The sequence below is a fragment of the Elephantulus edwardii genome, unplaced genomic scaffold, assembly GCF_000299155.1.
Source record: "Elephantulus edwardii isolate Elephantulus edwardi_28Jun2011 unplaced genomic scaffold, EleEdw1.0 scaffold00085, whole genome shotgun sequence".
Taxonomy (NCBI): domain Eukaryota; kingdom Metazoa; phylum Chordata; class Mammalia; order Macroscelidea; family Macroscelididae; genus Elephantulus; species Elephantulus edwardii.
Genome location: NW_006399835.1, coordinates 1,906,683 through 1,924,525, shown reverse-complemented (window position 1 = coordinate 1,924,525; position 17,843 = coordinate 1,906,683). Strand labels below are relative to the sequence as shown.

Genomic DNA, 17,843 nt, shown 5'->3' with positions numbered 1-17,843 from the left:
TCATCTTAGAATTAGCACAGTCCTCCTCTGTGGTTAATAAAAGCAAGTCTAGTGAATAAAGAACTGAATAAGAAATGTTGTATCACAAAGTTTGCTCATCTGGGAACATAAAATAAGGTTGTATCAAGATCTTCCAAGATAAGAAGCAAAGAAATAAAGTAGACTTGTTGACAGGTACATAACTGAGCACAATAATGGATTACCAAATGAAATGACAATCTTGTGCCCTAGAGATATTTAGGAATAAGCAGAGTAGTTCATGAGTCCAAACATGCCACGCATCTAAAGCTCCCATAATTCTTAGGTTTAAAGTTGCTGACAAGCCAATAAAATGGAACTTAATTGATTGATGTGCGGAATGTGTTCCTTTTCCCCACTTCTTACACTTTGAGACATCACATTTAGAGCTATGAAGTTGACCAAATTATCTGTCAGGGAATGTAGCAATAGATTTATGTTCTTAAAGCTATAAAATCCTGAAGTTAGGATCTATTTTCATGAGACCTTCTCTTGGGCCTTACTTGTAGATGTCTGTTATATGATTTTCCTCTCCCAGCTGAGATTAACAGTGTTTCTTTTGATGTGAAATAGCTTTTGAGGGGTTTGTATTATACTTTGTACAAATCCACAAACCCAGACCTACTGCTGTCAAGTTGATTCCGATTCATTGTGACCTTCCATCAGTTATCTGAGACAGGACATCTTGACAGGTGTAAACTTCCCATCTTTCTTCCACAGAATGGCTGTTGGATTCAAACCTCTGACCTTTCAGTTAGCCGCTCAGTGCATTACATACCCGTGCTCCTTCATTCAGTACCATCTTAACTCTCTTGTTAAACCTCTTGAGCCATAAAATCATTGATTTTTATTACATGGGGTTTACATATGGGAAGTCTTCCCATCTAGATTTTGCTCTGCATTACACCCATAGGGCAAAGATGCACTTAACATGATGCAGAAATGGAATAATATAGTCCTTATTTATCAAACTAAAAAAAAATACTACTTGTGACTCATTATAATTTGGCATTAGTAGCACCAACCAGTGTACTGGCTTACAAGTTATTAATGAAATTATCATACCAGCTGTGCTGTAATTGCCTGATCTTTAGGGGATAGAGAAGATTGTTTTCTTAAACTCTAGACCCTTTGCACCTTTGCATAATGAATCATTCAAAGCAAACATTGTGTATGAGATCATTAGTTCATTAGTAAAAGAGCATGTGCTCATAAAAAAACCTCATTTTTCCTCCAACAGTTTACCACTTGTCTATATTTTGTTTTCTCCTATTCTTAATTATCATTCAGCATTCATTATCTTTTCTCCTCTGCCATACTGTATTCCTCCAGATAGTTCAAGTTATGTACAAGATACCTTTTTTTATGCAACATAACATCTAGAAGACGTTATTGTATATGTACTTACACAGTTATATATACACACACACACATATATATATATCATAATCATAGTACTTGCTTTGGGTCAGTGCCTCCTTTTCCCCGTCCGTTTTCTTGGTTTATACCTGTTTTTCCAGGTAAACACTTCAAGTTCACCAGCAGCCATTGCCAGTCCTTAATGTCTGTGTAATGAATCTTTTCAGAAACTATAATGAAAAGGGATTTAAACAACATTAAATTACACTTTCTTCCAACTGGGCTTGGGCAATGTTATAGTGGATCCAGAGCATACTGATTTAGGAATAAAATTTCCCTTCCAAGAACAAATTTTCCAGTAAATTGCAATCCAGCTAATTCACAGTGCAAGTCCACTAAAGCACCCCCTTTTAAGGTGTTTTCTAGGTTATGCCTCACAGTTATTTATATATAATTCAATGAAAACTTTAAATTGTATGTCTAAATTTAATTGCAAAAGCTTAAAAGATGTGTTTTGACACATTATCTTAAGTATACTATTAATGTATGAAGGGCTGTTTATGAAAGAATCAGAAAGTCAGAGTTCTATGCAAAATAGTAATTTTCAAACAATGGGTCATGGAGGCAAAGCAGATTGGGTTCAATTTAGAGTATTTAAATTATGCCCCATCTTGAACCTTGGCTTACCTTCTCTTTTCTATTGCCTCATACTGTTCCTTGGCTCATCGCCAGTCATACTTTTGAACTCCCCCCCAACACACACACACACACACTCTCTCTCCCTCTCTCACTCACTCACTCACCCACCCCACTTCATCAGAGTTGTATTTGAAGATAAAAATTTCAGATGGATTAGAGTATGAGATGTTAAAAAAATTAAGAGTGCTAATAAAAGAAACAGGTTAATAAAATTAAAAATTGCAGGCAGAATTTCCAACCTAGAAATGCTTTCAGTACAGAAGAAAGGAGAGTTGATGATTGCTATGCCAGGGTTTCCTGCCTGGAAGTTAAGGCTTCCGAGCTGAGTAAAACTCTGTTTCATGGTCTGTAACTGTTTAATTATGAGTCTGCAGTGCCTCCTGGAATGTGGTAATGGCATTTCCACAGGTATGAAAGATATATGTGCCTAATAAAATTCTGGATTTTTTTTAATTTAATGAGCATTTACAGAGATTTTGGATTTCCAGTCATTCATTGCTGTACTTCTCTCCCTGCCCATCCCTCCCCCCACCCCAGTTCGCTCCTCTCTTTCAAAAGTAAAAGAAATACTCCTTCCCTGGTACACAATCCCCCCGCACCCTTCCCACCACCCCAAGTACATTCCACTATGCAACCTTAATTGTGGACTCTTGTGATGACCATAAGACCCTATCATACATCACTTTTAAATTATTTACTCCCTCATCTGTTTCAGTGCAGTATACACAATTTATCCCGTTTTTCTCAGTCTTACCCCAACCCTGATATCAGTCCCATTTTACAACAGTGGCACCATGCAATATTTGTCCTTTTGCATCTGAGATATTTCACTCAGCATAATGTCCTCCAAGCTCACCCATTTTGAATAATATTGCATGAGTTCCTTGTTTTTCAATGCAGCGTAGTATTCCATTGTGTGGCTATACCACAGCTCCTCTATCCATTCGTTTGTTGATGGGCACCTGGGTTGTTTCCAACTCCTTGCTATTGTGAACAGAGCCGCAATAAATATGGGTGTGCATATATCTGCGTGGATGTCAGTTATGGTCTCTTTGGGATATATTCCCAGTAGTGGAATTGCTGGGTCAAACGGTATCTCTATTTGCAACTTTTTGAGAAAGCGCCATACAGCCTTCCACAGTGGTTGCACCATTTTACATTCCCACCAACAGTGAATAACCTCGCCAGCATTTGTTGCTTACTGTTCTGTTAAATTTTGCTATTCTGACTGGAGTGAGATGATATCTCATAGTTGTTTTGATTTGCATCTCTCTTAGAGCTAGGGATTTTGAACATTTCTTCATGTGCTTGTTGACCATCTGAATGTCTTCTTTGGTGAAGTGTCTGTTCATACCCTGTGCCCATTTTTCTATTGGATTATTTACCTTTATCTTGTGGTGAAATTCTGGATTTTTTTAACAAGCATGTGTTCTGAGCTCAATGCGGTGGCTGTGCCTCCCAGTGAAGGTTAACTTAATAGTATCTGAGTTTCATGGAGAACACGTCCAAGGGAACAGACCTTCTACCTACATGCCTGGCAAGTGGCTTTGCTATCAATTGATAAGAGCAATAAGATTCATTGTTTCATAGAAAAAAAACCCTTTGCTCTTTTTGTAGCTTAAAAATATGAGCTATAGAACCTTGGCATATAGCATCACCTTTAAGATCTAAGCTTGTCATTTTTCAATAACAGCCATTGTAAAGAGCAGCACCCAGTTACTGTTGTTTACTTGATTCTGACTGATGGTCATGTGTGTATCAGAAGAGAACTGTCCTTCTTAAGATTTTCAGTAACTAATTTTTGAGACTCTCCTGGGTAAACAAGAACTCAAGCCTTTTCTGTTAGCATTAGCAGTCAAGTGTGTTAAACATTTGTACCGCTCAGGAACTCTTCTAAAGAGCAAGGTTCATATAGTTCATTTTACTTAGCAAAATTTTGACCTGCAAAATCCTCATACTTGAATAACACTGACAATGGCTCATGTGTCAGGCACTATCGCTTCACACTCAGTACTCTTTTTTTTTTAAGCCGCAAACTATGAATAGCATCAATACTTTTGAAAGATCATTGTTGATTTATCTAAAGCACCTTTTTAACCTCTCAGTTTATAGTTTGCTTTTGCTCTTTTCTATCCAGCTATGAAATTGGAATGCAATGGAGATTGATAACCTATGCAATATATAGGCCACCCTGCCCTAAAGGTCAAGTGGAGATGCTGCCAGTAGTAACCAACATAGGACTAGAGACCAAATATGAAGATAAATTCTTTTCCCACTTGGGCATTTCATCCTGGCACCATCCTCTCACCTGGTATTTTCTCTTTGACCGCTACCATCCAGTATTGGGTCCCATATTAAGTCAGGACTCAGTTCTATCAGCCTCTTCAAAATAGACAAACTTTTTGCAATCACTTGTTATGCATCAGAGAGTTGCACAATGACTAGGGAGGATAGAAGGAGAATTGACGCCTTTGAGCTGTGGTGCTGGAGAAGAGTATTGAATGTACCATGGACTGCCAAGAAAACAAACAGATTCATCCTGGAGAGGGTTAAACCAGGCTATTCCTTGGAGGCAAGGATTCTGGGGCTTCCTCTGACATACTTTGGACATGTTGTAAGGAGAGACAGGTCCTTGGAGAGGGACATCATGCTTGGTAGGGTAGAGGGACAGTGCAGGAGGGGAAGACCCTCTATGAGGTGGACTGATTCAGTGACTGGGGTAATCGGGATGGGTGTGGCACAGGATAGAGCAGGGTTTAGGGCTGTTGTACATAGGGTCGCTGTGAGTCGCAAACGACTCAACGACATATAACAACAACAACCTTTCTCTCTGCTGCCTCTCACTGTCCTCTGAGGCTTTCCATCTCAATGGAAGGGGATGGCTTCATCTTTTCCATGCAGAGCAGCTGTTGAGGCTGAACTGACCATTTGAAGAATAGCCCAACACAGTCTGCTGTGCCACCAGATTCCTCTTGCCCCTCCAGGAATCACAGAAAGAAGAAAAATGTGAAGGTCCAGGGTCTCTTTGTCTTAGGCCCCTGATAAATATGCATGAGTAGGTCCTAATGCAAAGTTATAATATAATTGCTCCAATCAGTGTGCAGGAATGATAGCTCCTGTTGTTCCTCTTCCCTTTCTGAGGCTTGTTGGCAGATTCTCATTGAGTCCTTCGGACTCATTTTACATGTTTAAATGTTACATCACGACTTTATAAAACAAAAGGCATCTTAATTTCAAGAAATTCTTGGCGCTTTAAAAAATAGTTCAATTCAAAAGGCCAAATCTAAACACATTGCTGATTTTTCATTTTCTAAATAATTCTCTCTAATCTCCTTTTTCCTCACTTTCTGTATTTGTATGAAGTGTGAGCAATGTGAGGACAACCATATCTGACCTCTTTTAACCTCTTAACGGGGAACCGTCCCCTTTACGAACATCCACATACAAAATCAATTCCCATAAGGTCAGACATTGCCTCGGCACTCCTGCACCTATTTACACTAGTTTCAGTTGCTGGGTCCAAAATTCTTTTCAGTAGCCACACAGATCTCACAGAACCGTACTCATGGCTATCGACTTTATGAAAGAAGTTAACAGGTTTTAATTCTAGTTGGTAAGAGGATGCAGTTCCTCAGATCAGACAGTTTCTCAAGCATGCTGGCCAGTCCTTTGATCTTCAGTCTCATAACTTACACAATTACATCATTTCCTTAGTCCTGCCAATTATGGTGTCTTCCAGCAAAACTTGGGTGAAGGCTCTTGGCTCTGTTTCTTGTGAGGCAGCAATCCCAAGTCAGCTCTATCTCATTCTCACTTCTGATTCTCCACTGAGGCTGCTGCTACTCACATATAAGTAATGGTCTGACTAGTGCAGGAATCTGTCTCCAAAGGATGCACGCTGTCTCCTCTTCCTTTGTAGTACTATTTCTGCATTGCTTTTAAACTTTGTGAGATGGGGGAAACTGGCCAATTCCATACTGATGAGTTTATACGCCCCTTATTTCGAGTCCTTTCGTAGGCTTGCGGCGTAAGTCAAAACTGCTGTATGGAAAAATGGAAAGCCATTTTGAACAATAAGCCCATGATACTGCAGTATTGCTCTTTCCTGTCTTGGACTCTTTTATGTTAGTATAATTATTATAGCAAAATATGATATTACATTTGCTATTTGTTTTACAAAATCACTTTTCTTTAGACAGAGTATCAGGCATGCTTGTATAGCCTACTGATGGGCAAAAAGAACTTTTTACTTCTGGACTCAAATTGCACTTTATAGACCACACTTAGATTTCCTCTGTTACTCTTTCTTGTCAAGTTGGTCAGTTTCTTTTTTTATCTGAATTTATCATCTACTTAGATTTATTTTATAGCTCCAATTTTATAGGACAGAAGCAAAGAAGTTTTAAAATGTCTGTTAATGGAGAATAAATTTACAGAAGCACCTCTATCTGCAAAATCATTCTGAATGTTCTTTTTCTATGTTAAAGAGGAGGAGGTCTATTTGTCATTTTATCCTTAGTTAAATGTACTTGTTAGATTTCTGAGTGTTTGAGGGAATGAAAAGGCATTTTATATGCTTTATTGCTTTATGCCATTGCCCACATATATGGTAATAAATGCAGAAATCACACTCTGTGATCTAGTATCTAATCACTATTGGATACTAGAATTAAACCAATAGGATCCTTTGGTTCAGAGAAGTTTCTATATTAATCTTCTGTTTTCTTCTACTTCCATTTTCCATGACTGCCCATGTATCACTCCAGTGTATCAGCCTTCATTTTCCTGTGTTATAGAAAATAACTTATGAGACAGAGGCTGCAAATAGATTGTAGAGAGAACACCTGTAAGGGTCGTGCATCATATACACATGATAATACGATTTTTGTACTTGTTAAATTTACTTCTTTTTCTTTTATTACTCACCTTTTCCCAGAGAAGTAAACAAGGAGACATTTTCTAATTCCATTTCAAACCACTACCAGTCAATTCAGAAGTGCTTGTTATTGATAATTTGGAAAGATGTCTTAGTGTAGTTGTCAGAAAACATTTGCACAGCTTTATGGTGTCATAATAACATCAACTACTTTCATTACTCGAGTTCTAACTTTGTGTCAGGTACTGCTTTGAGAGATTTTGTTTGTTTATACACAGATAAAATATTCGTTGAGAGCCTGTTACCATGGACGTTACATTATAATGTGAAGGCCACATAATAAATAAGCATACACAAGAAGCAAAGTATATTATGCGTTAAGAGATGATAAGTCCTCTGGGGGAATTGATTTAATAGAACAACAAAGTAGAAGGTCAAAAAGTAAAAGGCTTGAACTATGTTATAACCTACAAGACCAAACATATTTTAAAACCCTCTTCTCAGCAAATAGCAGAATATACATTCTTCCCAATTGCATATTGAACATCCTTCAGAATAAACTTTTAATGAGGCCAGTTAAGTGGGGGGAGGACTCTCAATAAATTTAAAAAGAATGAAGTAACACAAAGTGTATTCTGCAACCACAGTGGAATTAAATTAGAAATCAGTAACAGAAAGATTTTTGGAAAACAAAAAAAATAGCGTGGAAATTAAATAACACACTTCTAAGTAATTGTCATAGAAACAAACTCATGCTCTGTTAGTGATAAAAACATTATTATTGAGGAATATGCATTTGGAATTGGGACGTATATAGTATTCTTCACAGTCTGTGGGAAGTAAGGGTCTTTTTCACATGTCAACAGAACCGTAAAGATTTCTAAAATCGCTTTTTCTTTCATGTGTTTTTCAGTCATCAGCTAATCTATTTTTCTTCTAAGTTTTTGGGTGTTAACATGCTTCTGATATCCATCTCTTTCTACTTGTCCCACCCTTCGGGACTCAGAAGTGGTGTAGATCAATCCTTTAGTGGAAATCTACCCCAAAATCTATCTGGACTGCAGAGGTAATGAATGACTTATAGAAGAGATCAAAAGAAAATTTAAGAATTACAGTCAGCACACATACACAGTCGTGTGGGTTGTAGCCCAAGCAGTGCTGCCCGGGAACGCCATACTTGCTCACACATTTGTATATGGATGTGAAGCCGTATATATGTATGTTTTATATATATATATATATACACATCATAATGGATATGAAGAAGAAAGTTCTCAGGCTAGTAGTCTAACTTTATACCTAAGTTCATTGAAAATAGAAGAAGAACCATATATATATGAAGCAATGTAAAGGAAGACAATGATTAAAAAATAGAGCAAAAGTTAAGAGATAACAAGGAGAAACGTCAGTGAAATCAAACGCTGTCCTTTGGAAAGAGCAACAGAATCACAGATACTTAACCAAGTTTATTAGGATAAAAGTGAGAATACTGAAATGACTAAAATGATACAGGAGAGAGTATTGCCGATCTTACAGAAATGACAAATTGGGAAAGAATACCATCAACATTCGTATGCCAAGAAATTACCTAACATAGATGAACTAGATCAATTCTTAGATTAAAAACTACTGAGATTCTCTGAAGAAATAGACAGTCTTCATCAGCTTATATCAAAGAAATTGAATAATAGAAAAGTATCCACAAAACATAGGCCAAGTGACTTTACTACTGAATCTACCTAATGCTTAATTAAGAATTTCAGTTCTTTACAAATTATTCCAAATAACAGAAAATGCAGAATAACTTCCCGCTCACTTTCTGAGACCAGTGTTAAAACCAAAGAAGGATATCAGAAGAAAACTACAGACCAATGTCTCTTAGGAGTATGGATGTAAAAATCCTAGTAAGCCGTATCTAGCAACATTGAAAAAGGATTATACTTCATAATGAAGTGCAGTATATCCTACGGATATAAGGTTCCAAAAGGCAGTTAATGTAATTGTAAAAATGGCCTGGTATGGAGGTACCTTTATCTGGCCTCCTCTAACAAAAGAAAAGAATCCCAATCAACAGCAGTTCCTATGAGGTCAGACATATCCTGTACCATAATACTCCAGACCATTCCTTATCATTTCTGGCACTAGTTATTCTTCCCCCAGCACCCACCCGCTGCTTCACTGCTGGGTTTAAGAATTCATTGTAATGGTCATATCAAAAACTCAAAAGAAGGTACCCAAAATTAAGTGATTTGTTAGAGAAACTGCAGTTTTCCACTGTTAATCAGGAAAAACTAAGGATACAATTCTTCAGTCAACACAACCCCTTCTCAGCATCCCCAGAGGTAGGCTTCTGTCTCTGGCTCCGTCCTGCTTGGACAAGTGTTCCAAGCTCTTTATGCTCTGTTGGTGTAAGTGCCAGGGGCACTTGGCTCTAGTTCTAGCACGAGACCATTAAATAGGTCTTTTCAATAAATTCTGCTTGAGACAACAGACATTCACATGCAAAAGTATGGAGTTGGACCCATCCACTACATAGAAACATTAACTCAAAATGACCAAAAAAAAAAAAGCCCAAACCTTAAACTATAAAAACTCCCTGAAGAAGACATAGGGGAAAATTGTCATGATCTTGGATTGGGCCACAGACATAACACTAAATATATCAACAACAAAAGAAAATTTTATTTTTTTGTTTGGTTGGTATGTGCCATCAAATCAGAACCAACTCATAGCTCACTCTCCATTGAGTATTCAGAGACTATAAATGACACAGAAGCAGATTGTCTCTTTTTCTCTTGCAGTAATGATAAAGTATAATAAGTATTAATAAGGTAATAATAAGATGTGGAGGTAGAGGAATCCTCTTTGTATTGCTGGTGAGAATGGAAATGGTAGATAGGCACTTTGAAAAACAATCTTGACAGTTTAATGTAGAATTAATCACCTGAGCCAACTATTCACTCCTATAGCACGGAACACACAGTATCGTTCAGAATAGCTAGAATATAAGAAACACTCAAATTTTCATCAGCTTGTAAATGAACAAAGTATGGTTTATTCACAAAAAAGAATATTACTTGACTATAACACTAAAAATAAGCTTGAAAACAAGTCAAAGAAGCTAGTCACAAGGCTACATGGTCTATGGTCCGCATATATGACATATCCAGAACAGACAATTCTGTGGAGACGACGGAAGCTCTCGTGGCCTTCCTCTCTGGTGGTTAGAAGCCAGCAGCAGCTCCATGAGAAGAAGATGAACACTCTCCTCCTGTGCAATTTCCAGCCTCAGGAAACAGCTGCAGCGTCAGCTGAGATTTGGGTCCAACTCAGTGGCAGTGAGGGTTGGAGACAGAAAGGAGACGGTGCTCACTTAGAGGGAGAGTCACTCAGGAGAGGCAACGATAGCTAAACACTAGGATTATTTTTTTTCAGTTAATAAAAAGATTCCAAAATTGACTATATGATGGATACACATATTTAAGGATCTAGCGGGAGAAAATCACTGGATTGTACACTAAGTGCCTTTCATGGTGTATGGATTATAATTGAAAACAAAAGCTGATGAAAATCAATTTGTAAAGCGTAAAGATCTCAAGAGCCGAATGTAGGGCAGATTGTAGCTTTGTATAGAGTATTCAGAAGAGAACCCCGCAGAGTGAGTCTCCAAGGCTGTGCAGAAGTTTACCATGGAAGTGTGTTGCAGATGAGAAGGTTTTAGGCAGCAGTTGGAGCCTGTACACAGGACCCAAAGCAGGCGTGAGAATACATGTGCTGGGGATGGTCAGGAGGCCAGTGTAGCCAGACAGGACAAAGAGCAGTGGTAAGAGATGAAGTCACAAAGCAGTGGTGTTTGGAATCTCATAAATCCTTTGAAGATTCTTTAAGAGCTCCCTGGGCTGCTAACCAGGTGGGCACTTTAAACCCTCTAGCTGCTCCGTGGGAAGAGATTTGGGAGTATTCGTCCATAAAGCTTGTTAGCCTTGAAAACAGCATGGCACTTCTGCCCTCTCTTGTGGGGTCATTTGGAGTTGAGACTAGCCTGATGGTAGAGGATGTGCTTTTTTTGAAATAGAGATCTGGCTGGAGTGAATCATCAGCCTCCAAAACTTATGACTAGAGAAGCCACCAGGGAAATGAGACTAGTTAGAAAACAGAACAATATTGAGCCCTGAGTGTTGTAAAATTAAGAAATGAAAAGAAGCAAAGAAAGTAGAAGAATAAATAATCAGTGAGGGAGGAAGTAGAGAAAGTAAGGGAAGATGGTGCCCTAGAAGCCAGGTGGAGGCCGTGGGCAGCATGGTCAGTTCTGTCAGACTTGAATCACTGACACACCGTAGGACCGGGACTGAAAACTGATGGTGAGCTTTTACAAAGACGGGTCGCTGGAGACCCTGCTGAGCAGCAAGGCAGGGCAGGAGCCAGGCTGGGGTGGCTTTAGGACAGTGAGAGGAGAAAACCTGAAGATAATTTGCAGAGAGGTATTGGTTCACATGAGAACAAAACTGATAGGAACTTTGATCAAAGGAAAGCTTTTCTTTCTTATATAAAAAAGCATGCTTACATTTGGGTGAGAATGATGCTCTAGAGAGAAAAAAAAAAGCTGCAGTCACAGCTTATGAAAGTACTGCCTTTTTCATACTCAGGTAAATCCATGAGTTAGATAGTAGTCATTAGGTACAGATGAAAAATAGTGTGTGAAATGATTAAGTCAGGAGTATCCAATAAAGTCTAAAAGAAGCAACATATCCTTGGACAATCATCAATATTCTGAGTGGTAACTACAGTTTCATTCTTTTGGTCTACCACCAACACCCTTGGTCAGAAAATCAGGAGATGCTCTGGGAAAGCCTGCTGGCAGAGGCCTCACCAAATTAGTGAGGAGCAGTGATGTCAGTTGGAAGACGGAGGTGTGTCTCATTCAGGCCTTGGTCTTTTTGGTCACTTGCTGTGCATCTGAGAACTGGACAGTGACTAAGAATGACAGAAGAAGAAATGATGCCTTTGAGTTGTGGTGTTGGAGAGAAACACTGAATACCCCATGGACTTATAAAAGAATGAACAGTTATATCTGGGGAAAAGTACAACCAGAGTCTTCCTTAGAGGCAAAGATGACAAAGCTTTGTGTCATATGATTTGGGTGTGTTGCTAGGAGATGCTGTTCCTAAGAAAGGGACAGCATGCATGGATGGTCAGTGAAGGAGAGGGAGACCTGCGATAAGGTAGAGTGACATGGTGACAACAGTGGGCTCATGTGTATCAGAGATGATAAGGATGGCACAGGATAGACCAGAGTTCAGACCTGTTCATAGGGTCATTCGTTATAAGTGGAGCTTAACTGCACCACACCTCATGACAACTGGGGAAATTATTGAAGGTGAGACTTCTCACCCAGTGGGGAGTGGGGGAGAACACAGGTTTTTCTTTTCTTTTAAAAGAATCCTTCCCTTTTTAGAACATGCTAAAAAAAGACTAGAGTTCTAGTGAATGAAATACTAGGCTTTGCTCTGAAAGCAAATCCTGTTTTGAAAATCATTTTCATAGGTGCAATGAGATACACATGCCATCCCTTCATAGTATTTAAGCATCTTTAAAGTACAATCTTTACCCAGTTACTAATTACTGTGCTGTGATTGGCTGTAGTCTGTCTCTTAAAAGACATCGCCTGCCACTGTAATAGCCACTAAGCTCAATTCTGCTTAGAGTCCCGCCCTACTGGAGATTTCCACCCATCTCTAGGACAAAGCTCACTGGGTTTGAAAGAAGCCTGAATGCTGTTTCATTAGATATGTGAGGATGCAGGATGACGTTTTGCAAATCGGTTTACTTTTTCCACATGTGGGAGGAGAGTGATGATTGTTTAAAAACCACACAGTTATATTCTAAAACATTGTGAATTAAGCTATATTTATATTAAATTGTCTGTAGGTCCATTCCAGTCTCAGAAAAAGAACTTATTCCACAAAATTGTCAGCAAATATAAGCACAAAAAGGAGAAGCCTAATGTTCCAGAAAAAGGTATTGGCGCCTTCCATCCTCCAGTCAGGTTTTTTGGCCACTCCATGTGATTCCATCGTTGAGCACTGCTTCCATGTACCGCCTGCCCTCTCCTCCTCTGCTTGCTTCATTGGCATCAGCTCCGGATGAAGGCTCTTCATTAACTCTGCAGCTAATTACAAAGAGAGATTTTCGTCACTTGGAACTCTAGTCAAAACTCCTGTTTGTCTCTTTTTAGAGTTCCATGTGAATCTTAAAATTGCTTTCCACTCATCTCTATTTAGTGCATTTTTAAAATTTAGGCTTCTTGAGCTCTTACTCACCTATTTCTTTTTACTATTCTTATTTTCCTTGTGTTTGGCAACTTCGTGCCTAGGCCACATTTTCCCACCTCCTGAATCTACATCACTTTTGTAATCACGTAACAGCCCCACAAATTCTGTATCTTCTCTGACGCTTGTGGCTTCCTGTGGGCCATTTCCTTTACTCCTGAGTCATAACTGTCACTTTTTTGTCCATCTAGGTTCCATTATCATTTGCCAGATTCTTCTTCCCACCTCCATCAGTCAGATACCTGTTAGTCCAGAGATATTAGCGACTCATTCCATTCCACCCCCACCCCTTACTCTGACCATCGACCTCGTTGTTAGGATCTTGATGTGCCCTTGAACTTCTTCATCTTTTTCTCCTCAAAGTTCAGGACTCCTCTCCTTTCACAGAAAAGATAATCTTTCCAGCGGGCTCAGTGCAGCCACACGTCCTAGGAGCCGCACGCTCGTTCGCATGTCCCTGCATGTGTAGGTATTGTGACTACATGAACCTGCTCATCTGATGCCCATTTGCATCCTACTTGCATGGCCAAATGTGAAGCATTTCATGTTTCTTGAATGAGACTTTAAGTGCAGTTGTTTCTCATGTGTAGACATAAGTACCTGTGTGTTCCTATGTGTGACTTTTGACTTAATTTTATTTTATTTTCACCTCTACTTCAGCCTCTTGTTTGTATATTGATATTACTCTTTCTCTGGTTCCAGTGGGAAAACATCGTTCTTTAGGTAAAATATCAGCTTTCATCCCCTTTTGAATGATCTTCAAATTACCATGATTAACGTTGCAGAAATTACCCAACAATGTATTTGATTAAAAATTTAATATCCTTTTAATCCGTTTTCTGTATATGATCTCATTTTATGTCGTAAATGCCATTCTGACAATTAAATAGCTAGAATGAAATTTAGATAGTATTTCTTGTTTGTATGGCTTGTTTTGTATTTTTGTCCTATTGTGTCTCCTTGTACGTAATAGAAATTCACTTTCCTTTCCCTTTTCTGTCATTGTTTCTAGGAAGTGGGGATAAATGGTTAAACAAGCAATTCTTCTTGGATGCCATTCACCCTGCAGAAGGTAACAACAGCAGTAGTCATTGTATAATTTCAAATAGTACAACTATGCTGAAAGAGTCATAATTTATATGGGCTTCACCAACAGCATTAGCCCTGCTTGTCCATAATTAGGTTACTTTTCATTTTCTAAGCAAATTGTTATTTATTGGGCTCCTGCTAAGAGTTAGGCAGTGTGTCATGTGAGGTTTTATTTGTTAACAAGGAATTTGTAACCTTTGGGCCACATTAAACTGAAATTAGAATTGTTTGCAGCTAAAAATATATGGCCCTGCAATTCATGTTGCAGGCAGATGCTCTGGGCCATCAGAGTAGAACATTACAGGGCTCTTCTTCCTCAGTGTCTGGACACAGGCAGGCCTACAGAGGAGATTCCAGAGCTGAATTTGTATCTGTGTAACACCTCCCCATACCGCTAGGAGGGCTTGATGGCTTAGTGGAAAGGAATTGCACTGCCAACCCAAAAGCATGTGGTTTGCATCTACCAATTACTTGGTAATTTCTCTGGCACTGATTTGGTAGGATAAAGGACAGTTTATCTAAAAACCCACTGGAGGGTCACCTAGGACTTGGTTCTGCTTGATAGTAAAAAACAACACAGTAACATGATTTTAACACCAAAATGAAGCCATTACCACTGAGTCAGTTCTAGCTCATGGCAACTCCATTTGTTGCAGAGTGTAACTGCTTCATAGCGTTTTCTCAGCAATAATCTTGATGGAAACAGAGTGCCAGGCTTTGCTGCTGCTTAGAACAGTTAACTTTAGCTTAGTAGCCAAGAGCAAACTATTTGCGTCACCCACTGTTGGTTCTCTTCTCCTTACCTCTACATATGTTAAAACAGAATGTTTGAGGCTTATTTGTAGCCAGAGTAGGAGGGGAATTAATTAGCAATGCTGTAACTCCTGGATGTAGATTTTATGTCATTTCAGTCAGCATTATTCATTTGTGACTTCATCTAATTTTTGTTCAATATGAAAACCTTGAAATAAGTCCTAATATCTGTGATGGTTAAAAGGTTTCCTACCTTTTTTTTTTTTTTACATTATTTAAAAAAAATAAAACCCATTGCCTTTAAGTGGAATCCAGCTCGAATGTTAAAAGAGCTAATGAAAGGCTTGACTTTTGTAATCCTTCATTTTTAGTCATTTTATTTGAGAACTAATAAGAGATTACCCAGTCCAACTCCTTCTACTTCCATGAATCTAGAGAGGGCAACTTAAAGGCCAGGTCCACCATCTGTTGACTCCCAGTCCATTGCTTGTTGTTACACGTTAGCATTCCTATACTTAAAAGGAGAAAAAATTTAAATGCATATTTGGCCTAAGTAATTTATCAGAATACCCGTATTTAAAGATGTTTATCTGAATGTTCATGTTTGTTGTTTGAGTTATTCTTAAGCCTGATTTTTGGTGGGAGTTGGTTCACATGATCTGCATATTGGCATTGATGCCATTTGACAGGAAATGCCAGCTGAGTGTTTTTTTCTGACCTGTGATTTCACATTCCCAACTCCTAGGGAGTATTATTTCTTCTTAAACACTGGCAAAACAAAATGTGAACCGCTTGTGCTGTTCTTAGTGTTAAATACTCAACATTTCAAAATTGATACATTAGCTGTACTGCATTTTAAAAATATGTTATGCACAGATTTGATAAACATAAGGCACTAAATGAACTATCACAGGAATCTAAAACAGGCATTTCAGACCTGTTACTCTATGGAAACATTACTCTTTGCCCAAAATGACACTGTTCTGAATGTTTCTGAGTTTTAAAAAAGGTATTTTACTTATTTCCGGTAAAAGTTTATACAGAAAATTGGGCTCTCATTGAACAATGTCTCATTTCTGTTTTCTTATTCTGTTTCCATTGATCATGCGTCCCTTCCCCTCTTTGTGTTTGCTCTTGGGTAAATGTTGACCCTTTGATCTCATGCAGGTGAGTGAAAGGTGAAGGAAGCACATGACTCTCAGGTGATGCTGCTTATTTTATAAGCCAGTCTATTATTTGGCTGAAAAAGACCTTCTATTTCAAGTACAAAGGTTATCTCAGGCCAGTAGTCTTGAAGGTTGTGTGTGTTTTGGGGGTTTTTTGTTGTTGTTGTGTTGTCACAATGAGACTATGTCATGTAAAAGGTGCATATGTAGTATGGCAGAAGAAAAAGCAATTCCTGGAGAAATAGGCAACTTGCTTTTTTTCGTCTCAGCTATTCCACTAAAATGACTTTTTCAGTTAAGAGATTAGACATTTTGCTGATATATGCGGTACTCATTTATTATGCATATACATTTAGTGAGTAGGCAAATGGTGTATACTTCTACATGAACGTCCAGTTCCATTTTCCCTTTAACACTTAATTATATTACTAGGGTGTCTGAGTTTGTGGTGTGATCTGGAAGCACCGTACTCTGCAACCTTAATGTTCTGGGGCAGAAACAAATCAGTTTTGAATCTTCTGGAAAGTCTAAGGGTTTGGTGGAATAAAGTATCTCATTTGAGATAATTAATTACATTTATTATTAATATGTTGTTGATTGCCTTCGAGTCGAGCACGACTCATAGCAACCCTCTGAACCAAAGGCCTGAAGCCTTTCTATAACTACCAGCATTTATCAAAGTTTGTAGAGTTTCTGGAGGCATGTTGTTTAGGAAGTGAATGTCACTCCTGCTTTTAATATTATTAATATAGAGAGAACAAAATTTTGGAGAACATGCACTAAAAAACGCATGTTAATTAGAATAGACTGCGAACTCATTTTTTTATGAGGCTAGCAAAAAAGAAAAAAGAAATCTTGGCAGTTTGAGGATCAGAAATTAGGAATGTGAAGTAGATCCTTGAACTGGTTCAGTCATGGATAATAAATAAAAAATCAGGATGAACTGAAATTTGTAAAATGTAGGTACCTGGAACAGTAACTGGAAAAGGAAATAAATGATGACTTTAATCCAGGCTGGATTTAGAAGAGGTCGTGGTACTAGGGATATTATAGCTAATGTCAGACAGACATTAGCAGAAAGCAAAGAATACCAGAAGAATGTCTATCTGTGCTTCATTGACTATGCAAAGGCTTTTTCGACTGTGTGGATCACAACAAGCTGTGGCTGACTCTGAGAAGAATGGGAATCCCAGAACATTTGAATTGTGCTAATGCGAAATTTACACTTGGACCAAGAGGCAGTTGTCAGACCAGACACTACATGGTTCAAAATCAAGAAGAGGGTTCATCAGGGATGTATTCTGTCTCCATACCTTTCAATCTGTTTGCAGAACAGATCATCCGAGACGCTGGGCTATATGAAGAGGAATGTGGCATCAGGATTGGTGGAAGAATCATCAACAACCTGCGTTATGCAGATGACACAACCCTGCTTGCTGAAACTGAGGAGGACCTGAGGCGCTTGCTAAAACAGGAAGATGATCTATCTTTCCATTGTGTTTATCTTTCTACCTTGTTATTGGGTCATGTACTCATGCTTAAGCTGAAAAAGAA

The 17,843-nt window shown here is 38.5% G+C and overlaps 1 protein-coding gene across 2 annotated transcripts in view; it reads left to right on the top strand.

Moving 5' to 3' along the window:
• BBX (bobby sox homolog (Drosophila)) overlaps window positions 1-17,843 on the top strand; it is a 341,982-nt gene that overhangs the window by 309,760 nt on the left and 14,379 nt on the right. The window contains exons 14-15 of one of the 2 annotated variants that reach the window (XM_006889997.1): window positions 12,881-12,970; window positions 14,294-14,353. In XM_006889997.1, coding sequence (XP_006890059.1) covers window positions 12,881-12,970; window positions 14,294-14,353 — 150 coding nt within the window. The remainder of the gene's footprint in view (window positions 1-12,880; window positions 12,971-14,293; window positions 14,354-17,843) is intronic. The other variant, XM_006889998.1, reaches the window with a different exon arrangement.